The 23,671-nt window shown below is 69.4% G+C and overlaps 1 protein-coding gene across 1 annotated transcript; it reads left to right on the plus strand.

The window, feature by feature from the left end:
• The first annotated feature begins 1,893 nt into the window (after positions 1-1,893).
• On the plus strand, positions 1,894-21,513 carry LOC123349906 (proline-rich protein 12-like). The gene is given in 14 exon segments (XM_044988182.1): positions 1,894-1,994; positions 6,010-6,122; positions 7,011-7,172; positions 7,798-8,525; positions 8,527-11,178; positions 12,792-13,308; positions 14,635-14,945; positions 15,729-15,845; positions 16,159-16,813; positions 19,372-19,497; positions 19,980-20,077; positions 20,361-20,489; positions 20,570-20,665; positions 21,262-21,513. Coding segments are annotated over 14 exon segments (5,931 nt in total). The 5' UTR covers positions 1,894-1,908; the 3' UTR covers positions 21,403-21,513.
• Positions 21,514-23,671: the final 2,158 nt, after the last annotated feature.

Raw genomic sequence — 23,671 nt, forward strand, 5'->3', positions numbered from 1 at the left:
GCCCCGGTTTGGGGGAGGGAAGGTTGCAGGCCACGGATTGGCCTCTTGCTCTGCCTATCATTACTCAGCAGCAGCGGGTCCCGCCCCTCCATTGGAGCGGATTGGCGGGAAGGAGACAGACAGGCAACTCAGCGCAGCCAATGAAGCCTCGAGTAGGATCATGGCGGGAAGGGCTCTAATCCAGCTCCTCCTCCCTGGAACTACAGCTCCCAGCATGCAGTGCTTCCACTTCATTCCAAGCAGCCGGCTTCCTTCCTTCCTCCCGGTGCATGATGGGACTCGTAGTCCCTCCTTTCTCCCCCTCCCGCTTGAGGCTGCCATAGCCCCTGTGTTGTTTGTAGGCCAAGGCAGACCATGGGGCCTGGCCTACAGCAGGGGCCAGCCTGGGACCCTGTTTATAAGAGTGGGGGGAGGGGTCGAGGCATGACCAGCCCCCGGATGCCTGGGTCCTGCCCCACATTTTCTGGGCCCCATCCTCAGGCCTCCAATACAACCCCCACCCCGGCCAGCCCCAGTCCTTGGGCAAGTAGGTGCCAATGAGTTGTGCCCCCCCCCACCGTCCCTGCCAGTGGTGGGGGCCGGTTACCCACAGGGCCTGTGGGGAGGGCATGGGGTGGCAGAGACAGGGGGGTGTCCCCCCAGCAGCCTCCCCCCAGCGCTGCTGGCTGTGTGTCTGAGATTGCACACCGGTGTGTGCGTTGGGCAGGGTTCACTCTCCACACACCTGTGCTGGGCGGTTGTGCAAGACCGACACAAGTGAGGGGGTTTGCAAGTTGCACAGACACATGGGGAGGGTGCGCACACGTGTGTGTGATATCGGGGGTGGGTGTAGCACAGGTGCCGTGTATGTAGCTGTCATCCTGATCCTCCATCCCCTTCTCCCCCCCCTCCTCCTCTCTGCCCCACTCCCTCCTTCCCCACCCCCCCTTTTCTGTCTCTGCCCCACTCCCTCCATCCCTCCATCCTCTCTACCCCACTCCTCCTTCCCCCTCCTCCTCTCTGCCGCACTCCCTCCTTCGCCACCCCCCCCTTTCTGTCTCTGCCCCACTCCCTCCATCCCCTCCCTCCTCTCTGCCCCACTCCCTCCTTCCCCCTCCTCCTCTCTGCCCCACTCCCTCCTTCCCCACTCCCCCCCCTTTTATGTCTCTGCCCCACTCCCTCCCTCCTCTCTGCCCCACTCCTCCTTCCCCCTCCTCCTCTCTGCCCCACTCCCTCCATCCTCTCTCTGCCCCACTCCTCCCTCCTCCTCACTGCCCCAATCCCTCCTTTCCCACCCCCCTTTTGTCTCTGCCCCACTCCCTCCATCCCCTCCCTCCTCTCTGCCCCACTCCTCCTATCTGCCCCACTCCTCCTTCCCTTCTCCATCCCTCCCCCTGTCTCTGCCATACTCCCTCCTTCCCCATCCCCCCTCCCTCCTCCTCTCTGCCCCACTCCCTCCTCTCTGCCCTTCTCCATCCCTCCGTCCTCTCTCTGCCCCACTCCTCCCTCCCTCCCTCCTCCCCGCCCCCCGCTCCGTCCCTCCCCGACCCCCCCCCCCGCTCCGTCTCTCTCCCTCCTCCCCCGTCTCTGTCTCATTCCCCCCCTTCTCCTCCCCCCAGCACGGGATTGTGGGAGGAAGCGGGGCGGACAGAGACACCCAGCGAACATGGCTGCACCATGATCCGCCTCGCCAGCGGCCGCCGCCTCCCGCAGCCCCAGCGCCAGCGCCGCCCGCGCGGGGCCTGAGCCAGCCAGGCGGGCGGGCCCCGGCCGGGGGCAGCGGCGGGCGCAGCGGCGGGGACCCCCCCGGCAGCCCCCCCCCCCCCCCGAGCCCCCCCCCCCCCCGCCCCTGCAGGGGACGCGCAGGCCGAGGCGCGGCACCTGGGGGCCCCCCGGGGCGCGCGCCCCGCGCCCCCCCCCGCCGGCCCCATGGACAGGAACTACCCCAGCGCCGGCTTCGGGGACCCGCTGGGCGCCGGCCCGGGATGGAGCTACGAGCGCTCGGCCAAGGCCAGGTGAGCGGGATCGGCCCCCCCGGGTACGCCCTGGGGACGGGGGGGGCTCCCCCACCCTGTGCATGGGGACGGGGGGGCTCCCCCACCCTGTGCATGGGGACGGGGGTGCAGGGCCTGCAGCCCCCCCCCGAAATCCGTGCACGGGGGTGGCGGGACGAGGGTTCCCCCCCCCACCTGTGTGCAAGGCCAAGCCAGGCTCAGCTTCGGGGATGGGGGCCCCGGCCCATCTGGGGATCCTGGGGCCTTCCAGCTGGGGGGGGGAGCAGGCCCATTAGGGATCCCCCCGCCCCCCAATAGGCCTCTTAGAGAGCAGGGTGGGGGGCTGGGACAAGCGGGCCCCATCGTGCCCTGGGCAGCACCAACCAACACCGGGGGGGGGGCTGGGAGCTGTGTGGGGATGAAGCCCTTGGGGGAGGGGCTCCAGGCTCCTCCCCTTAGAGAGCAAGTGCAGACCCCCCAGGTCAGGCGACATGGAACCCAGGAGTCCTGGCGCTCAGCCCTCCCCTCCCCCACAGCTCCAACCCACTAGAACCCCCTCCCATTCTACAGCCAGGGAGAGAACCCAGGAGTCCTGGCTCCCTGCTCCCCCCCCCCCCCCACTCCAACCACTAGACCCCACTCTCCTCCCAGAGCTGGTCACAGAACCCAGGAGTCCTGGCTCCCAGCTCCCCCCCACTCCAACCACTAGACCCTACTCCCCTCCCAGAGCTGGTCACAGAACCCAGGAGTCCTGGCTCCCAGGCCCACTCCCCTGAGATGTCATGGTACCTTCTGAGAGACCGTTCTCTGAATGTCTAGAGCGGGGGGGGGGGGGAGGGATGGGAGCCAGGACTCCTGGGTTCCATCCCTGGCTCTGGGAGGGGAGTGGGGTCTAGTGGCTAGAGCAGGGGGGCTGGGAGCCAGGACTCCTGGGTTCTCTCCCCAGCTTTGCTGCAAGCTCTGACCTTCCCTGGCTCTCAGTCGCCCTCCTGCTGAGTTGTGCTGGGACTACACCGGTGGGGGGTGGGGGGGTGGGGGAGGTCCATGGGGAAAGGGAGGAGTGTAGGGAGGCTGTTGGGGGAGGGGGTTTCGTTCCCTCTGGCTCAGCTCTGACCCCCTTCGGCCGGCCCCACTGGTCCCAGCATCGGGGGCAGGGGCCTGCGTCCCCCAACCCCCAGGTGTGCGATGAGTTTGTGGGGTTCCGGGCTGCTCCCCTGACAGAATGGGGGCCAGGGGGGGATTCCCCCTGGGCAGGGGGCAGCTATGAGTGTGTGACCTCCCACCCCACTCCCACACTGCTGGGGAGGTCCTGGCTGCAGGGAAGGGGGGTGGGACGCAGTCCCTGCCCCCTAGGCATTGGCTGTTCCCCACAGCCCCAGAGGCCTCTGCATTCTGGCCCCCCCACCCCACCCCCAAGGCACCAATCTCTGTGTGACATCCCCCTGCCCCCCAGCAGAGTCCCCGTGAGTGAGAGCTGCTGGTTCCAGGAGCTGGAAGGTGGGGGAGGGGAGCAGGGGACACTGGGACTGGGGTCTAGTGGTTAGAGCGGGAGGGGGGGCTCGGACTCATCTGGGAGTGGGGCCTAGTGGGGTTGGGGGCTGGGCATTGGGGTTCAAAGACTGGGCTCTTGTGGGCTGTGTTTCGGGGGGGGCTGTGTGGGGTGGCGCCCGCCTGGCCTGCTCCTCACCCGCTGCGGTGCATTTCCTCTGCCGGCGGCTGCACTGCTGCCTGGGTGCATGGTGGGGCTCCGCTGCATGTGTCCTGGAGGCAGGTGCACCTGCGGGGTGGGGGCGGGGGAGGTGCAGGCATCTGTCTACAAGCGGAAGCCCCCCCCCCCCGACATGGACAATGCATCTGCACACAGCGCAGAGATGCTCCAGGGTGCAGCCTGCAGGGCGATGCAGGCACCGCATGCCCAGCCGCCTGCGGCCTGGCGTGTGCCTGGTAGACGCAGTTGCCTCTGGATGGTGAAGGGAGGTTTTGGTGCTGCTTGCGCCCTTCTGCTGATTGCTGCACCTGCGTGGCACATGCCTTCCCTTGCTGGTGCGGGCCCCTGCACTGCCCAGGCGTTTGCTGCATGGCGCATGCATCCTGCTGGGGGTGGTTGCATGTGCATAATGCGTGCCGTTGCATCTCTCTGCAAGCCGTTGCTCCCCAGCATGGTGCATACCTTTGCCACACAGTGCACGCACCTGCTTGGTGAATGCATTTGCAAGGGCGCAGGCAGCTCTCGGCAGGCTTTTGCACCTCTGAGGCCTGTGCATTTACAGTAGTGCATGCATTTCTCTGCAAGGAGGTCCCTGGGCGCAGCCCATGCATTCCCTCCATGGGGTGTGTATCCTTCCAAAGGGAGATTTGCCTGTATAGAACATTCCTTTGCATGTCTCTGCTGGCAGTTGTATGCATATGGTGCATGCATTTTCCATGCTAGCTGCAGCTCTCTTGCACCTGCACAGTGCTTCTATTTGCTGCGATGCCTGCAGCTCTCTGCAGCAGGTTGCATCCCTGTGTTGCATGCAATTGTGCATGCATCTCTCTGCAGCAGGCGGCATCCCATGTGTTGCATGCAATTGTGCATGCATCTCTCCGCAGCAGGTTGCATCCCTGTGTTGCATGCAATTGTGCACGCATCTCTCTGCAGCAGGGTGCACCCCCATGCTGCACGCAATTGTGCATGCATCTCTGCATCCGGGCGCATCCCCATGCTGCATGCATTTGCTGTGCTGCCTGCATTTCTCTCTCAAAGAAGGGGCTCCTTAGTGCAGCCCCTGCATTAACTGCCTAGTGCATCCGCCCCTTGTACAGTGGATTGCAGCTGCATAGTGCGTGGATTGCCGCAGTGCATGCATCGCTCAGCGGGCCTGGGCCTGGGCAAATCCCATGCATTCGCGTCGCGGTGCATACCTCATTCTCCAGACGGCTGCATGCGCCTGGGGTGTTCATTTGCCTCTCTGGAGAGGTTGCAGCTTTGCCCTGGCTCACACCTGCATCTGTCCGCAGCCAGTTGCATCGAGGGCCTGCAGGACCCTGCAGCCTGGGCCGGGCCTTTGCTGCATGGCGCATGGATCCTTCGGCTCCCAGTTGCGCCTGCCCAGCATCGCATGCCCCGCCGTGGCCCATGGCCACCAGAAGGAGCAGAGCATCCCAGGGGTTCAGTGCTGGGCGCAGGCACCGGGGTGGGGGGTGGGGGCGGCTGAGAGCTAGGACTCCTGGGTCCTCTTGTAACAGGGAGAGGGGGTGTACTTGCCGGGCAGAGCTTAGGGTCTGATCGGGGTACGGTTCCCAGCTGGGAAGTTCCCTCTGCTTAGTAGGTGGTTGGAAAAATCTAAATCTGTCTTCACACCTCTCGGGGATGGAGGGGAGCCCAGGGGGCTGCGGGTCAGGAGTGAGGGGCACCAGCAGAGCTGGGGGGAGCCCAGGGCTGGGCTAGCAGGGGCTGTGGGTCGGGAGTGAGGGGCACCGGCAGGGATGGCGGGGCAGGGATGGGATGGGGGGGGGGGCTGTGCATCTCCGTTTTGGTGCCAGGCTCCTTCCTGTGCCGCCAGCGAAGCTGGGAAGTGCGAGGGGGGGGGGGGATCAGACATCTGGAGCCAGAGCCAGGGACTACGTTTCCCAGAATGCCCTGCTGTCACCACACTCCTGTACCAGATGCTGGGAGGGGGATGGGGGGAAACCTTCCCGCTTCTCCAAGCCATGGGGCTGGGGAGGGGGGATCCATGGGGCGGGCTCTGCTTTTCCAGGGTGTGCCTGTGGGAGACACAACTGGGGGGGGGGGGGGACATGGTGCGGGGGGGATCCATGGTGAAAGCTCCTCCCCCACCGCAGAGGGATCACTGATGGAACTGGTGCCCCCCAGAGGGGACAGGCCCTGGGCCCCATTCCCTGCCCCCCTGAGCCAGCCAGTCCCCACCCTGGGGGCCAGATGGGAGCCGGTGCCCCCTAGAGGGGACAGGCCCCGCGTCCCACTCCTCGGGAGCTGGGGGCAGGGTTGGGGGGGGCATGACTGTCACTGATGCTGTCTCCCCCCCCCCCCCAGCCTGGTGTACGGTGGGTCCCGGACATCCCATCCCGACACAGACATTCTGCACCGCCAGGCCTATGCCGCCCCTCACCCCCTGCAGGGCTATGCCACGAACCACCACCCCGCAGGTACGTCTCCGTCTTCTCCCGCTCGTGCGTCCGTCCTCCTGGCCGCGTGCCCCTCCCCGTGTCTGTCCGTCTGTCCTCCTGGCCGCGTGCCCCTCCCCGTGTCTGTCCGTCCGTCCGTCCGTCCTCCTGGCCGCGTGCCCCTCCCCGTGTCTGTCCATCCGTCCATCCTCCTGCTGCGTGCTCGTCCCGCTGTGTCCGTCTGTCCGTCCTCCTGGCCGCGTGCCCCTCCCCGTGTCTGTCCATCCGTCCGTCCTCCTGGCCGCGTGCCCCTCCCCGTGTCTGTCCATCCGTCCGTCCTCCTGGCCGCATGCCCCTCCCCGTGTCTGTCCATCCGTCCGTCCTCCTGCTGTGTGCCCGTGCCACTGTGCGTCTGCTCCTCCCCCCACCTGTCTCTCTGCAGCCCCTCGTCCGTCTGTCCCTGGCTGTCTGTGTGTCCACCTGCCCCTCCCCCCCCCGCCTGCTCTGCCCTCCATTATCCATGGGTCTGGTGCCCTCTGCCTGTCTCCCCCCTCCCCTGCCCTCGCTCGTCTCCCCTCTCTGCCTGTCCCCCTCAGTTCTTCTGTCCTGCCAGCGCTCCCACAATGCCCTGCCCCCGTCTGCCTGTCCCGTCTCGGCCCCCGTCTGTCCGTCCGCCCGCCCTGCCCCCGTCTGCCTGTCCCGTCTCGGCCCCCGTCTGTCCGTCCGCCCGCCCTGCCCCCGTCTGCCTGTCCCGTCTCCCCGTCTCTGCTGCCGCCCGCCCTGCCCCCGTCTGCCTGTCCCGTCTCGGCCCCCGTCTGTCCGTCCGCCCGCCCTGCCCCCGTCTGCCTGTCCCGTCTCGGCCCCCGTCTCTGCTGCCGCCCGCCCTGCCCCCGTCTGTCTGTGCCCCCCTCACTGTCTCTCCCCCCCCAGGTCTCTCGGGGCTCTTCGAGACGGGACTCCATCATGCCAGCAGCGCCACCCCCGATGCCTCCGTCATGAACCTCATCTCGGCGCTGGAGTCGCGGGCCCCCCAGCCCGGCCCCTCGGCCTCCTCGCTGCTCTCCCAGTTCCGCACCCCCTCCTGGCAGACAGGTACGGGGGGGTGGGGAGAGCCCCCCAGGGGGCAGGGCCTGTACAGGGACACGCCCAGCTGGGGCGGGGCAAGCCCGGCTCCTAGGCCTTAGCCCCGCCCCCAGCCAGGCCTGGGCTCGCCCCCCTTAGCCCCGCCCCCCAGCCCCCCCCCTTAGCCCCGCCCCCCAGCCGGGCCCGGGCTCCCCCCCTTAGCCCCGCCCCCCAGCCGGGCCCGGGCTCCCCCCCTTAGCCCCGTCCCCCCAGCCGGGCCCGGGCTCCCCCCCTTAGCCCCGTCCCCCCAGCCGGGCCCGGGCTCCCCCCCTTAGCCCCGCCCCCCCAGCCGGGCTCGGGCTCCCCCCCCCCAGCCCCGCCTCCCCAGCCGGGCCCGGGCTCCCCCCCCTTAGCCCCGCCCCCCCAGCCGGGCCCCGGGCTCCCCCCCTTAGCCCCGCCCCCCAGCCGGGCCCCGGCTGCCCCCCCCTTAGCCCCGCCCCCTGTTCAATCCCCTCCCCAGCCAGGCTTGGACTGGCTTGAAGCCCCACCCCCAGCCCCACTGTAGGACCCAGATCTCCCCACGGGGGCCTGTCCCGGGCGGGGGCTGTGGCCGCTCCTGTCTCTGACCCCTCCCCCCGTTTCCCCCCCCCCCCAGCCATGCACACTCCGGCCCCGGCTGAGCTCTTCATCTCGGGCGCCATCCCCGGCTCGGGCACCTTCCCGTCGTCCTCGGCGCTGTCGGCCTACCAGCACCCGGCCTCCTTCAGCGGGCGCAGCTTCCCGGTCACCTCCTCGCTCAGCCTGCAGGACGCGGCGTTCAGCCCCAGCTCCAACGGGCTCCTGTCCCCGCACGACCCGCTGCTGCACATCAAATCCTCCCAGGCCAGCGTCCCCTCCTCCCTCAGCTTCGACCGGCTGGGCAGCGCCGTGCTGGGCACCGGGCTGCCCTCCCAGAGCTCGGCCTACCGCAGCGCCCAGGAGTCGGCCTCCCGCCACCTGCCCTCCCAGTTCAACCTGCTCTCGTCCTCCCTGGGGCCCCCCTCGGACCAGTCCTCGCAGCTGTACAACACCTCGGTCTTCTCCAGCTCGCCCGCCGCCTCCATGGAGCGGGCCATCCCCCGGCAGGACAGCGTCATCAAGCACTACCAGCGCCCCTCCAGCGCCCAGCCGCAGCTGCCCGCGGCCCACTCCCTGCAGCACTACCTGAGCTGCGGGGCCAGCTACCAGCAGATGTCCCACCGCGCCGGCCTCTCCTGCAGCCCGCTGGGCGAGCCCTCGCCCGCCGGCTCCGAGGGCTCCCAGAAGCCGCCGCAGGCCCCCCGCCAGGAGCCCGGGCAGAGCTACCGGCCCATCATCCAGTCGCCCGGCTACTCGGGCGCGGCCCGGCGGCGGCTCCTCCAAATCCAAGAGCTACTCGGCCTCCCGCCAGACTCCCCGCTCCACCGCCACCCCCAAGTGCCAAAGCAGCTTCTCCGTCTCCGTCGCCAAGCCCAGCTCGGTCATCGCCAGCCAGTCCCAGGCCTACTCGCCCGGCCAGCCCCAGAGCCTCCTGTCCATGAGCCAGCCCCAGAGCTACGCCGTCAGCCAGCCCCAGAGCCTCTCCTCCGTCAGCCAGGCCTCCCAGTTCAGCGGCAGCCAGGCGCAGGACCTGACCAGCGTCAGCAAGGCCCAGAGCTACGGCCCGGGGCAGGCGCAGCCGGGCGGGCCGGGCGGGCAGGCCGGGCAGGGGCTGCAGCCCTGCGTGAGTCAGAGCCAGGCCTTCTCTCCGGAGCAGCTGCAGGGGCTGTCGACGGTGGGTTACAGCGTCCAGGCCGAGCCCCACGTCTCGGTGAGCCAGACGCCCAGCTACGGGCCGGCCCACTCCCAGGGCATGCCCACCGCCAGCCCCTCGCTGAGCTACAGCACCGGTCACTCGCCCGCCATGCCCAGCCACCCGCAGCCCATCGGCTACGCCCACGGGCAGAGCCTCCCCGACTCCAGCCCCTCGCAGATCGGCCGGCCCCTGCAGTCGCCCACGGCCGCCCGGCCCCAGAGCGTGAACTCGCCCGGGCAGTCCCAGAAGTACCTGACGTCGGTGCTGTCGCCTTCCTTCATGCAGCCGGCGCACGGGCAGAGCTACCCAGGCGTGGAGCGGGCGGCCTCCTACGGCAAGGCCAAGGCCGAGTCGGACCTGCTGGCGGCCGAGCGGGCGGAGGACGAGGATTTCCTCATCCAGCACCTGCTGCAGTCCCAGACGCCGCCCCCCCGGGGGCCGGCCGAGGGGCTGGTGCAGTGCGAGGAGCGGGGGGCCAAGGGGCTGGCGTACGGGGGGCTCAGCAAGTCGGAGGAGCGCTACCACCTGCAGAGCGTCATCCGCACCAACTCCAACCTGGACAGCCAGGGCCTGGAGCTGTCGCTGCAGGGCCTGAAGGAGAAGAAGAAAGGGGAGCGGCCCCACGCCCGCTCCACCCCAGAGGCGCTCGCCACCTCCGTGGTGCATTACACCCACCAGGGCGGCTCCCTGGACAGCTACGCCCAGGACATGAAGAAGTCGGTGGAGCAGCTGCAGGCCGGGGCCAAGGACCTGGGCCAGGCCCACTCCTACCTGCAGAAGACCCCCGAGCACGGCCCCCAGCCCCACCGCATGGTGGGCGAGCCCCCGCCCATGGAGCTGCTGCCCGGCCAGCAGGGGGCGCCGCTGCTGCTGGCCTCGTCCCCCGACCTGCCCCAGCTCTCCCTGCCCCCCCAGCAGCAGCAGCAGCAGCAGCAGTCGCAGTCCCAGCTGCTGCAGTCGGTGCTGACGCACACCCAGAGCCAGCTGCATCCCCGGGCCAAGGTGCACCTGCTGGAGCCGCAGCGCCTGCACCCGCCCGAGCCCCCCTCGCCCCAGCTCCAGCTGCAGGCTCTGGAAGCTCACCTGCACCAAGCCCATGTCCGCTCGCAGGGCCTGGACCCCCAGCCGTCGCCCCAGCTCCAGGGCCAGCTGCAGGCCGAGAACATGGAGGTGCTGGGCCAGTCCCAGGAGATCCAGGACTTCCTGGAGCCCGACCTGAGCCTGGAGTCCCACCTGGGCCAGGGTGGGGCCGGCCTGGAGCCCGACTCCTCCCAGCAGGTGCCCCAGGCCCAGCTGGAGGCCAAGGACCAGTTTGAGAGCCCCAGCCCGCAGGGCTCCAAGCAGCGCTTCGTGCCCCTCACCTCCATCTGCTTCCCCGACTCGCTGCTGCAGGACGAGGACCGCAGCTTCTTCCCCGGCATGGAGGACATGTTCGGGCCGGGGGCCTGCGGCCCCGACGACTTCCCCAAGCCGGGCTGCGGGGAGGACGAGCCGCCCAGCCTGGAGCGGGCCGAGGGCCTGAAGGGGGGGGCCGGCGGCTACGACATGCTGCCGGCCGGCCAGGGCTACCAGGGCTACTGCCCCGGCGAGGGTGGGGACGGCTCCCACCTGGCCATGGAGCCGGTCAAGCACGAGCTGCCCTCCACCGTCAACGCCGAGCCGCTGGGGCTGATCCAGGCGGGCCACGGCGGGCCGGAGGGGGCGGCCAAGCCGGGCCTGACCTCGCCCATCTTCTGCTCCTCCAAGCCCAAGAAGCTGCTGAAGACGACCTCCTTCCACCTGCTCAAGAAGCGGGAGCCCCCCTTCCAGCCCCCCAAGAAGGCCTACGCCCAGGAGTACGAGTTCCAGGACGACGAGGACAAGGCCGACGTGCCGGCCGACATCCGCCTCAACAGCCGGCGCCTGCCCGACCTGCTGCCCGACCTCATCTCCAGCTGCCGGGCGCGGCCCAGCCTCAGCCCCATGGGCGACATCGACTTCTGCCCCCACCACAGCGCCGCCGACGGCCCCAAGAAGCGGGGCCGCAAGCCCACCAAGCCCAAGCGGGACGGGCCCCCCCGGCCCCGCGGCCGGCCCCGCATCCGGCCCCTGGCCGAGCCCCACGGCGTCCTGCCCCCCGACGGCGCCAAGAAGCCCCGGGGCAGGGGGCGGGGGCGGGGCAAGAAGGGGGGCGAGGAGGGGGGCGAAGGAGGGGCCGGCGCCGAGCCCCTCAAGCCGCTCAAGGTAACGGGGAGGGAGGGGCTGGGGGTGGAGCCCTGGCTCTAGAGGGAGGGTCTCTGAAGGGGTGGGGCCCTGGCTGGGGAGGGAGTGGCTTTGGCTGGGGGCGGGGCCCTGGCTGGGGAGGGAGGGACTCTGGGGGCGGGGCCCTGGCTGGGGAGGGAGGGGTTTGGGATGGGGGCAGGGCCCTGGCACGGGAGGGAGGGGTGTGGGTTGGGGGCGGGGCTCTGGCTGGGGAGGGAGGGACTCTGGGGGCGGGGCCCTGGCTGGGGAGGGAGGGGTTTGGGATGGGGGCGGGGCCCTGGCTGGGGAGGGAGGGACTCTGGGGGCGGGGTCCTGGCTGGGGAGGGAGGGACGCTGGGGGCGGGGCCCTGGCTGGGGAGGGAGGGGTTTGGGATGGGGGCGGGACCCTGGCTCGGGAGGGAGGGGTTTGGGTTGGGGGCGGGGCCCTGGCTGGGGAGGGAGGGACTCTGGGGGTGGGGTCCTGGCTGGGGAGGGAGGGGTTTGGGATGGGGGCGGGGCCCTGGCTGGGGAGGGAGGGGTTTGGGATGGGGGCGGGGCCCTGGCTGGGGAGGGAGGGACTCTGGGGGTGGGGCCCTGGCTGGGGAGGGAGGGGTTTGGGATGGGGGCGGGGCCCTGGCTGGGGAGGGAGGGACTCTGGGGGCGGGGCCCTGGCTGGGGAGGGAGGGGTTTGGGATGGGGGCGGGGTCCTGGCTGGGGAGGGAGGGGTTTGGGATGGGGGCGGGGCCCTGGCTGGGGAGGGAGGGGTTTGGGATGGGGGCGGGGCCCTGGCTCGGGAGGGAGGGCTTTGGCATGGGGGCGGGGCCCTGGCTCGGAAGGGAGGGGTTTGGGATGGGGGCGGGGTCCTGGCTGCGGAGGGAGGGACTCTAGGGGCGGGGCTCTGGCTGGGTGGGAGGGGTTTGGGATGGGGCGGGGCCCTGGCTCGGGAGGGAGGGGTTTGGGTTGGGGGCGGGGCTCTGGCTGGGGAGGGAGGGGTTTGGGATGGGGCGGGGCCCTGGCTGGGGAGGGAGGGGTTTGGGATGGGGGCGGGGCCCTGGCTGGGGAGGGAGGGACTCTGGGGGTGGGGTCCTGGCTGGGGAGGGAGGGACTCTGGGGGCGGGGTCCTGGCTGGGGAGGGAGGGACTCTAGGGGCGGGGCTCTGGCTGGGGAGGGAGGGGTTTGGGATGGGGGCGGGGCCCTGGCTGGGGAGGGAGGGACTCTGGGGGTGGGGCCCTGGCTGGGGAGGGAGGGGTTTGGGTTGGGGGCGGGGTCCTGGCTGGGGAGGGAGGGGTTTGGGATGGGGGCGGGGCCCTGGCTGGGGAGGGAGGGGTTTGGGATGGGGCGGGGCCCTGGCTGGGGAGGGAGGGACTCTGGGGGCGGGGCCCTGGCTGGGGAGGGAGGGGTTTGGGTTGGGGAGGGAGGGGCTGGAGTGGGGCTGGTCTGTGGCTCCCAGCCGGGCTGATCTATTGAGGGATGTGGGGGGGGCTCCTGGGGGTCGAGGTCTCCCGGGCGTTGGGGCCTGGGGGCGGCCCAGGGCTCTCGGGGGGCAGGGAGCCTGGAGAAGGGGGCCCCTGGCTGGGCCGTCTCCCCAGCGCCCCTGAGCCCCGCTCTCCCCCCAGATCAAGCTGGCGGCGCCCAAGGGCGGCGAGGGGGCCCCGGCAGAGCCGCCCCCCCCCGGGCCGGTGCCCCCCGAGCCGGGGCTGGACAGCAGCCAGACGCGGGAGAAGATCAAGGCGAAGATCCGGGAGGTGGAGGAGAAGCAGCCGGAGATGAAGTCGGGTTTCATGGCTTCTTTCCTGGACTTCCTCAAGTCGGGCAAGCGGCAGCAGCTGCCCACGGCCGCCGCCAGCCCCCCCAAGACCCCGCGGCCCCCCGCGGCCCAGCCCCCCTTCGGCCTGGCGCCCCCCCTGCTGCCGGGGGCGCTGGACGGGGCCGAGGGCGACGGGCTGGTCATGAGCTGCACCAGCCCCTGCAAGCGGCTGGACGAGGAGCTGAAACGCAACCTGGAGACGCTGCCCTCGTTCTCCTCCGACGAGGAGGACTCGGTGGGCAAGAACCAGGACCTGCAGAAGAGCATCTCGTCCGCCATCTCCGCCCTGGACGACCCGGCCGAGCGCAAGGAGGGCGACGGGGCCGGTGGGTGCCGCGTCCCCCCGGGGGTCCCCCGCCTCCCCCCGGCCCGCGTCCCCCCGGGGTCCTCCTGCCTCCCCCCGGCCCGCGTCCCCCCGGGGTCCCCTGCCTCCCCCCGGCCTGCGTCCCCCCAGGGAGTCCCCCTGCCTCACGTCCCCCCGGGGTCCCCCCGCGTCCCCCCGGCCCGCGTCCCCCCGGGGTCCCCCTGCATCGCGGGACCCTGCGTCCCCCCGGGGTCCCCCCGCCTTGCGGGACCCTGCATCCCCCCGGCCCGCGTCCCCCCCGGGGTCCCCCTGCATCCCCCCGGCCCGCGTCCCCCCGGGGTCCCCCTGCCTCACGGGACCCTGCGTCCCCCTGCATCCCCCCGGCCCGCGTCCCCCTGGGGTCCTCCTGCATCCCCCCGGCCCGCATCCCCCCGGGGTTCCCCTGCCTCGCGGGACCCTGCGTCCCCCCGGCGTACCCCTGCATCCCCCCGGCCCGCGTCCCCCCAGGGTCCCCCTGCCTCACGGGACCCTGCGTCCCCCCGGGGTTCTCCTGCCTCGCGGGACCCTGCGTCCCCCCGGGATCCCCGTGCATCCCCCCGGCCCACATCCCCCTGGGTGTCCCCCTGCCTCGCGGGACCCTGCCTCCCCCCGGCCCGCGTCCCCCCGGAGGGTCACCCACCTCGTATCCCCTGCATCCCCCCCCACATGTCCTTCCTGCCCTGCATCCCCCTGTGGGATTTCCCTGCCCCGCATCCCCCCCTGCCCCATATCCCCCTGCGTCCTCCACTGCCCCATACGCCCCCCATTGCCCCGGGATGATCCCCTACCCTACGTCCCTCCGGTGGGTTCTCCTGCTCCACATCCCCCCTGCCCTGCATCCCCCCACTCCACATCCCCGTGTCCTCCTGGGGTGTCCCAGCACCCCACGCCTCCTGCCCTATGGCCCTGGGCATCTCCCCACCCCGCGTCCTCTGGGGTGTCCCAGCATCTCCCTGCCCTGTGTCCCCCACATCCCCGCCTCCCTCTGCCCCAGGTCCCCTCCACTCTGCTGTGGGGTGCCCCCAATTCCCCTATTATGGGGTCCCCAGTCCCCTGCTGCCCGGGTCGCCCCCCACCCCAGCTCTCTAGACCCCGCCCCACTCATTTTGGTCCCCCAGGGGATGGCCCTCCCCCCACGGTGCTTCCCCCCGAGACCCTCAGGGCACACCCCTGAATCCCCCAGAGGGCACCCTCTGCCCCCCCCCACCGTCAGCTACATGCCCCCCGGGCCGGGGCCCCACAGCATGCTGGGTAAGAGGGTCAATCCCCCCCCACACCTGCACTAACCCTACGCCCGCGCCACCCACAGACGCCCCCATGGTGGAGGAGAAGCTGCCCAGCCCGGCCCCCTCTGAGGCCTCCCAGCTGGAGCCCCCCCCGGCCGCCTCCCCGGCCTCGCCCCCCGAGCCCCCCCCGCCGCCCCCCGAGGGGCCCCCGGCCCAGGCCTCCCCCGAGCTGGAGGAGCCGGAGGACGCGCGGCCCCTGCACCTGGCCAAGAAGCAGGAGACGGCGGCCGTGTGCGGCGAGACGGACGAGGAGGAGGCAGAGAGCGGGGGGGAGGGGATCTTCCGGGAACGCGACGAGTTCGTCATCCGCGTGGAGGACATCCAGGCCCTCAAGGTGGGGGGCTGCGGGTCGCGGTGAGGGGCGCTGGGGGGGCTGCGGGTCGGGAGTGAGGGGCACCAGCAGGGCTGGGGCGGGCAGGGCTGGGCTAGCAGGGGGCTGCGGGTCGGGAGTGAGGGGCACCGGCAGAGTGGAGGGCGGGCAGGGCTGGGCTAGCAGGGGGCTGCGGGTCGGGAGTGAGGGGCACCGGCGGGGCTGGGCTGGGCTAGCAGGGGGCTGCGGGTCAGAGTGAGGGGCACTGGCAGGGCTGGGGGGGGCAGGGGGCTGCGGGTCGGGAGTGAGGGGCACCAGCAGGGCTGGGGGGGGGCAGAGCTGGGCTAGTAGGGGGCTGTGGGTCGGGAGTGAGGGGCACCGGCAGAGCGGGGGAGGGGGGGGGCTGCGGGTTGGGAGTGAGGGGCACCGGCAGAGTGGAGGGGGGGCAGGGCTGGGCTAGCAGGGGGCTGCGGGTCAGGAGTGAGGGGCACCGGCAGAGTGGAGGGGGGGCAGGGCTGGGCTAGCAGGGGGCTGCGGGTCGGGAGTGAGGGGCACCGGTAGAGTGGAGGGGGGGCAGGGCTGGGCTAGCAGGGGGCTGCGGGTCGGGAGTGAGGGGCACCAGCAGGGCTGGGGGGGCAGAGCTGGGCTAGTAGGGGGCTGCGGGTCGGGAGTGAGGGGCACCGGCAGGGCTGGGGCGGGGGGGCAGGGGGCTGCGAGTCGGGAGTGAGGGGCACCGGCAGAGTGGAGGGGGGCAGGGCTGGGCTAGCAGGGGGCTGTGACCCCCCCCTCCTCCCCCCATGTCTCTAGCTGGCGTTGCAGACGGGCCGGGAGCCGCCCCCCATCTGGCGGGTGCAGAAAGCCCTGCTGCAGAAATTCACCCCCGAGATCAAGGACGGGCAGCGGCAGTTCTGTGCCACCAGCAACGTGAGTGTCCCCCCCTCCCCCCCGGAGCGTGGGGGTGACCCTGCCCCACCCCATCGATAGACCCCTGGTGCCCCACCACAAGCCAGCCTGAGGCTTTTCCTGCGTCTCCCCCGGGGGATGCTAGTTGGGGGGAAGATCTGGGGGGGGCCGTGCCCCGGGAGGATGGGGTGCCTGGGGGCCACGGTCCCGGCGGGGGCACTAGGGAGGGAAGTTTCCGTCTCTGTTCACGGCTCCCCTTTCAGTCGGGGGAGTCGGAGACACCCCAGATGCAGCCTCCCCCCTCCCCTGATCTCTGCTCCCCCTCCCCCCCCAGTACCTGGGCTATTTCGGGGACGCCAAGAACCGCTACCAGCGTCTCTACGTGAAGTTCCTGGAGAACATCAACAAGAAGGATTACGTGCGCGTCTGCTCCAAGAAGCCCTGGCACCGGCCGCTGCAGGCCGTGAGGTGAGGGGGGGGTGCAGAGAGGGAGGGGGGTGCACCCCGACCCCCCCCCCGGCGTGTTTCCTGCCCGCTCCGGTGCCAGGCTCCCTAATGGGCCCCCCGCCCCCTTCCCACCCCCTGCAGGAGGCAAAACCAGCCCAAGACTTCAGGCCCCAAGGTCCCAGCCCCACCCAAGGCTGAGAAGCAGCCGGAGGCGTCGGAGCGGGCGGAGATGCCGGAGAAGGGCCCCAAGCCGGAGAAGGTGGAGCGGGCCCCCAAGCTGGACAAGCCCCCCAAGGCGGAGCGGGCCGAGAAGCCGCCCCGGGCGGACAAGCCGGCCAAGGCTGACAAGGCCCCCAAAGCGGAGAAGACGGAGCCCCCGGCGCCCGCCCCCCCTAAGGCTGCTCCGGCCGGCGCCCCCAAGCCCAAACCCAAACCCGCCAAGGTGAAGGCGGAGCCGCCCCCGAAGAAGAGGAAAAAATGGCTGAAGGAGGCTGCATCCTCCTCGGACTCGGAGTCCAGCCCAGACCAGCAGAGCGAGGAGGGTGAGCCGGGGGGCCGTGCGGGGGGAGGGAAGGGCGGGGAGTCACGGCGCCGGGGCCCGGCTCCGGCCGGTCGGCTCAAGCCGCGGTGCCAGCCTTCCACGGGGCCGGGGCAGGGCTGGCCCCACGGCTCCTCCGCCCAGCTCCAATCCTACCCCGTCCTGTTCCCCATGTTACTGGGGTCACCCCCATTCCCTCCCCCTGGGTACAGGACACCCCATCCGGCCCAACTGCAGGAGAGGCCTGGGGAAACCCCAGAGAACCCGGGAAAACGCCCCCAGGGCGAAAGAGCAGAGTGAAAGAGGAGGTGAGAGAGGAAAAGGCGCCTGTAAAAGGTCAGATCCCAGTGAGGAAAGGTGCCTAAGCTCTGGCAATTCAAGTGCAAGAGGATCCTTGGGCCAAAAGAGAATTTAAAAAGCAACCGGTGGCTACTCCCTGGGGTGTGTCACCAATCGCTTCGCTCAGCCTCTGGCCCAGGCGGCTGGAGGGGAGCTCATGTGATGCCGATTTTTAGAAAAGGTTCTGGGCGCGATCCTGGCAATTCCAGGCCGGTGAGTCCAGCTTCAGTACCGGGCAAACTGGTTCCCGAACAGCATGATCAGGCACAGAGACAAACATGATGGGTTGGCTTTTGGAAAGGAAAATCGCGCCTCACCGATCTATTAGAATTCTTCCGGGGGGTCGAGCCGTGTGGCCAAGGGGGAGCCAGCGTCCTTAGACTTTCCAAAAGCCTGTGACAGGGTCCCTCACCCAAGGCTCTTAAGCGAACTAAGCTGTCGTGGGATAAGGGGGAAGGTCCCTCGCGGGTCAGTAACTGGGGAAAGACAGGAAACAAGGCGGGGAATAAAGGGTCAGTTTTCAGACTGGAGAGAGGTGAATAGCAGGGTCCCCTGGGGGTCTGCACTGGGCCCAGCGCGGCTCAACATGGGCATAAGTGAGCTGGGAAAAGGGGGAATCAGGGAGGCGGCCGAGTTTGCAGATGACACAAAACGATGCAGGATAAATCAGTCCGAAGCAGCCGGTGAAGAGTTACAAAGGGACCTCACCGAGCTGCAGGTGAAATTCGGGGTCCATCGAAACCAGAATCCCCACTCTGCATACGCGAGGCTGGGGCCCGAATGAGCTGGTCCCACTCAGGCGAGAGCTCTGGGAGTCGTTGCGGGTCGTTCTCGGCAAGCGTCCGCTCAGTGGGCAGCGGCCGTCAGAAAAGCGAACCGCGTGTTTGGAAAGGGATAGAGAATACGCGACTCAGTATCCTGATGCTGCTGTATAAATCCGTGGCACGCCCACACCCCCAATACTGCATCCCGTTCTGGTCGCCCCGTCTCAAAAAAGACCTACTCGGATTGCAAAGGGGGCGGAGAACGGCGACAAAAACGCTTAGGGGCGAGAACAGCTTCCATATGAGGAGGAAAAGCCGGGGCCGGTTCAGCTTGGAAAAGGGACGAGTAAGGGGGGTATGAACGAGATCTATAAACTAGTGTCAAGCAAGTGACTAGGGACGTGTTATTTACCCCCTTCTCATAACACAAAAAACAAGGGGTCACCCGATGAAATTACCAGGCAGCGGGTTGAAAACAAAGCTAAGGAAATATTTCTTCCCCCAACAAACCGTTAACCTGTGGAACTCCTTGCCAGGGGATGTTGTCAGGCCAAAAGGGTTCAGAAAAGAACGAGATCAGGGCCTGGAGGGTGGGTCCGTCAGTGGTTATTAGCCAAGATGGGTGGGAACATTGCCTCTGGCCACGGGTGTCACGGGACTGGCTGCCTGGGCAAGTGGCTGGCTCGGTGCTCTGTTCTGTTTGCTGCCCCCCAGCTGGATTTGAGAATTGGTGGCTTCTGGTTTGGGCTATCTAATGAGGGCCCACAGACAGACAGGTTAGGGCGACCCGTTGGCTCTGGTGCATGGGCCTCCCCTGTGCTCCCACACACTTTCCCTTTCATGTCCGTGCACTTTACAGGATGGGAGGGAGCTGGGGCAACCCCTGGAATTTGCCACTTTGGGCAATTCCCGGACCCATCTGGCCACCCGTGGGTGGTGCCCTCGTCCCCACCAATGGGGTGAGCTGGAGCAGGTGGTATGCAAATGAGCCTCACTGCAGGTTGGGGGGGGTGCTCCCCTGCTTTACCACTAGAGGGAACCAAAGTGCCTCTTAGCACAAGGTGCCAGGCCCTGGAGCTTGCGGGGGGGGGGGGGCCTCGGGGGCTGAATGTGGGGTGGCAACCGGGGGGGGGGTCTGACTCTGGGGGTGGGGGGCCCTGGGGGAACTACAGACTCTCGGGGGCACGGGATCTTGGCCCTGGGGGTGTCTGACTGGGGGGGTTGGTCCCTGGGGGTGTCTGACTGGGGGGGTGGAATCTTGGCCCTGGGGGGGGGTCTGACTCGGTGGGGGGGGGATCTTGACCCTAGGGGGGTCTGACTTGGGGGGCGGGGTCCCTGGGCTAGGAGCTGGTGTGCTGGGGGGATGCCGGTGGGGGGAAGGTCTGTGTGGTGTGGAGGTATGGGGGGGGCTGGCCATGGGGCGTGGCCAAGCCCCCCCCTCACATCTGTGCCCCCCCAGAGCGGGTGCCGATGGGCCGGGTGTTGAACACGCGGGCGATGAAGGAGATGTACCGGAGCTACGTGGAGATGCTGGTCAGCACGGCCCTCGACCCCGACATGATCCAAGCCCTGGAGGACACCAACGGTGGGTGCCCCCCCCTGCTTCCCCCCCATGGCTGGGGGCCTGCACCTCTCCCCCCCCACGGCTGGGGACCCCCCCGCTTCCCCCCACGGCTGGGGCCCTGCACCTCTCCCCCCCCACGGCTGGGGACCCCCCCGCTTCCCCCCCCCGGCTGGGGGCCTGCACCTCTTCCCCCCCCCACGGCGGGGGGTGGGCCCCTCGCTGCCCCCCCCGGCTGGGGGCCTGCACCTCTCCCCCCCCCGGCGGGGGGTGGGCCCCCCGCTGCCCCCCCCCGGCTGGGGGCCTGCACCTCTCCCCCCAGCCAGGGAAGCAGGGAATCTGCCCTGCCCCCCGCCGCACACACTGCGGGAGGGGTCCCCCATTGGGGGGGTTACTGAGGGCTCCATTGGAGATGGTGAGGGGGGATGAGCCCAGGGTGGCCACATGGCCGATCCTGGGGGTGAGGGGGCAGGATGGCCAGTGACCTTTGCCCTCTGCCCCCCCAGACGAGCTGTACCTGCCCCCCATGCGCAAAATCGACGGGATCCTGAACGACCACAAGAAGAAAGTCCTGAAACGGGTGTCGCTGCACCCGGCGCTGCAGGTAGGGGGCGCGGGGGGGCTGGGGGTGGGGACTGGGGGCCCTGGGGCTGGGTGAGGAACTCGGGGGGGGGGGCCCTGAGGCTGGGGGGGGGCTGGGGGGCCCTGGGGCTGGGTGAGGAACTCGGGGGGGGGGGGCCTGGGGCTGGGGGGGGCTGGGGGGCCCTGGGGCTGAGTGGGGGGAGACACTGGGGGGCCCTGGGGCTGGATTCTTTGCACCTGTGGGGCGGGGGGGGCCTGTAACCGAGGCGCCCCCCCACCCTGCTGTGCCCCCCGTGCCCCCCCAGGAGGCGCTGCAGACCTTCCCCCAGCTGCAGGCGGAGCCGGGCGAGGCGCTGGTGAGGCTGCGACCCACGGGGCAGCCCTACAACCGCAAGACCCTCAACAAGCTGAAGAAGAGCGTGTCCAAGCCCCAGGTGGGTGCGGGGGGGCAGGGGGGGGCGGCGGGGGGAGGGGCTGGAGCCCCTGACTGACCCCCCCCCTTTCGCCCCCTCAGGAGTTCAAGGTCGACGTGGAAAAGTCGTTTTTCTTCACCCTGTACCATTCCCTCCATCACTACAAATACCACACGTTCCTGCGCTGCAAGGACGAGGTGAGGCCCCCGCCTGCCCCACAGCCTGCCCCACAGCCCCCCTGCCTGCCCCCCGACCCCCGCCAGCCCCCACCTGCCCCCCGTACCATTCCCTCCATCACTACAAATACCACACGTTCCTGCGCTGCAAGGACGAGGTGAGACCCCCCCCGGCCCCCCCCAGCCCCCTCGCCTGCCCCCTGACCCCCCCAGCCCCCCACCTGCCCCCCGTACCATTCCCTCCATCACTACAAATACCACACGTTCCTGCGCTGCAAGGACGAGGTGAGACCCCCCCGGCCCCCCCCAGCCCCCCCGCCTGCCTCCTGACCCCCCCAGCCCCCCCGCCTGCCCCACAGCCTGCCCCACAGCCCCCCCCGCCCCCCCCAGCCCCCCCCCTGCCCCCGGTACCATTCCCTCCATCACTACAAATACCACACGTTCCTGCGCTGCAAGGACGAGGTGAGACCCCCCCCCGGCCCCCGCCTGCCCCCCGGTCCCCCACAGCCCCCACCTGCCCCCCCCAGCCCCGCCGGTGCCCCTCCCTCCCGACCCGCAGCCCCGCCGGTGCCCCTCCCTCGCTGCCGCCCGCAGCCCTGACGCGCGTCTCCCCGCAGACGTCGGCCATCGAGGGGCAGGACGCGGACCTGGGGCAGGAGGAGGTCGTCCAGCAGTGCATGCGGAACCAGCCCTGGCTGGAAAAGCTCTTCGACTCCTTCAGCGACCTCCTGACACAAGCCCAGACCAAGTGCGCGTGACACCCCCCCCCCGCGGCACAGGCCCCGCCCCCCGGGCCGGGCTGGGGAGGGCTCTGGACCGAGGATGGGGGGGGGGTGTTGGGGGTCCGCTCCCCACCCCCTATCTGCGGTGGTGATCTCCAGCACAGACCCCCCCCCACACACCCTGGGGTGGCCCTGGCCCTGAGCGGGGGGCGGGGGGGGCGGCTCTGGGGTCGGTGGACCTGCCCCCCCCGGTTCCCCCTCCCGTACAGAGAAATTTTATTTATATATATATGTATAAATGTCTATTTAGCAGCTTCCTTTCTCTGTATGGGGGTGGGGGGAGCCCCCCCACGGCCGGGGAAGCTGTGAGAGAGGGGGGGGGCTGATGGCTTAGGTAGCCAGGACTCCTGGGTTCAATCCTCAGCTCTGGGAGGGGAACAGAATCGGGGTGGGGGGGAGCCCGGACTCCTGGGTTCCATGCTCAGCACACCCACCTTGTCCCCTCGGTCCCCCGCTCCTGCCCCCCTCCCCCCGCAGCAGGGTAACGATGGGGGGCTATGAAGTATTATTGCTCCCCCCGCCCCCCCATGGCATGGCAAGGCCACCCCCCCCCCCCCCCCCGTGTGGTGGTTTGGTTCCCCACTCAGAGCTATTTATTGCCAAGCCCAGGGGAGGGGAGCCAGCCCCCCCCCCCAGAGCATAGCCCCCATCTGTGTCTGGGGGGGTCTCACGGGGGGGGCAGCCAATGAGTCTGTGCGCTTCCCTGTCCCCCCCCCACGACTATTTAATCCTTCTCTTAGGCCGTGTTGGGGGGGCCGGGGGTTGTTATTTTTGTCGTTGTGTGTTTTTTTGTTTTGTTTTTTTATCAGCGGATTTTCTTGTACATAATGTATAGGGTCAAAGTCTATGTATCATATTGTATTTGGCTAACGGACCCCCCCGCGGAGCCCCCCCGCCCCCCCTGAGCTGTGAAATTCTTCGGCTTGGATCAACTTCGAAGGAGGCCGGGGGGGGGTCTGAGATTTGGGGCATCATTATTCTAATTATATAGACAATTTGGGGAGGGGTTGGGCCCCAATTCCCCCCCCCCCAGGCCAATCTGAATTTTTTAACCCTGGATACAAAATCCAGCCTAGATTAGTGAGATTTGGTCAGGGCCCCCCCCCCTCCATTTTCCAGCCTCTCTCCTCCTTTGTGGTATAGATCTGGGAGGGGGGGATGGGCTGCCCGTGACCCCCCCCATGGCCTCCTCCCCACTTTTTTGGGGGGGGGACTCAAGGTACTTTGTGGGGGGGGTTGCCATAGCCTGGGAGCTGCATTGGAGCCCTGCCCCTCGGGGGGGGGCTGTACCCCTCCCCCAAAGGGAGTCCCCCCCCAACAAATCCTGCCACAGCTGGATTTTTTAAAATTCGTTCTCTGACCCCTTTCTGCCTGGGGGGAGAGAGGGGGGGCTCCTCTCCTCACACCCTATTTGGGGGCACCCCCCCTTTGGGCTCAATTGTTGCTGGCGCTGGGATATTCTGTGCCACCCCCAAAGCTCTGCCCCAAACCAGCTCCCTTCTCCCCCGGCGGGGAGGGATTCCAGCACCCCCGGTGGGGGGGGGGATTTGGGGTGATTCCCCTCCACATCCAGCGCCCCGGTGTCTGTGGTGCCCTGGGGAGGGGGCTGTGGCCATTGACGGGGGGGGCCCCAGGAGGGGGCGCAGCCAGGACCCCCCCAATACCAGACCCCATGCTAAAGCACTAACCTGTTTGTGGGGGGGACTCCAGAGCTGGCCAGACTCCAGGTACCCCGAAGCGTGGGGAGCTGGGAGCCCCCCCCACCCCGGAGCTAACCCTTTGGTCTAAGGCCCCCCAATCCCGCCGCCCCCCCTTTTTTACGCTGTGTACTCTGTGTCCGTGGGTTTTGCGGCCGGGAATGTGGTCTGTATGGATGTTCCGATATATTTTTATTGTTTAGTCGCGTCTCCGTCTGGTTTTCTCGCCCCCCTCCCCGATCCCGCGTGCACCCCCCCGTCCTGCTGCCTTATTGGGGCGGGGGGGGGGATTCCCAGCACCCAGCCAAACTCCGCTCTGGAAGGAGCCCCCCCTCCCTGCACCCCACAATCGGCGGGCGGGCGGGGGAGAAGTCGGGGGGATTTTGGAGACGTTGCAGCCAGGTTCCCCTCTGCCAAAGAGAGTCCCCCAACTTTCCCCGCAGCGGGGGGGCACCCCAAAAATCACTGGGCAGCCAGCTTCCATCGGCAAAGAGCACCCCCAACCCCCCCTCCCCAGCATTACTGGGGGGCACGGACAGATGCACCCT

The sequence above is a fragment of the Mauremys mutica genome, chromosome 15 (assembly GCF_020497125.1).
Source record: "Mauremys mutica isolate MM-2020 ecotype Southern chromosome 15, ASM2049712v1, whole genome shotgun sequence".
Lineage (NCBI taxonomy): Eukaryota > Metazoa > Chordata > Testudines > Geoemydidae > Mauremys > Mauremys mutica.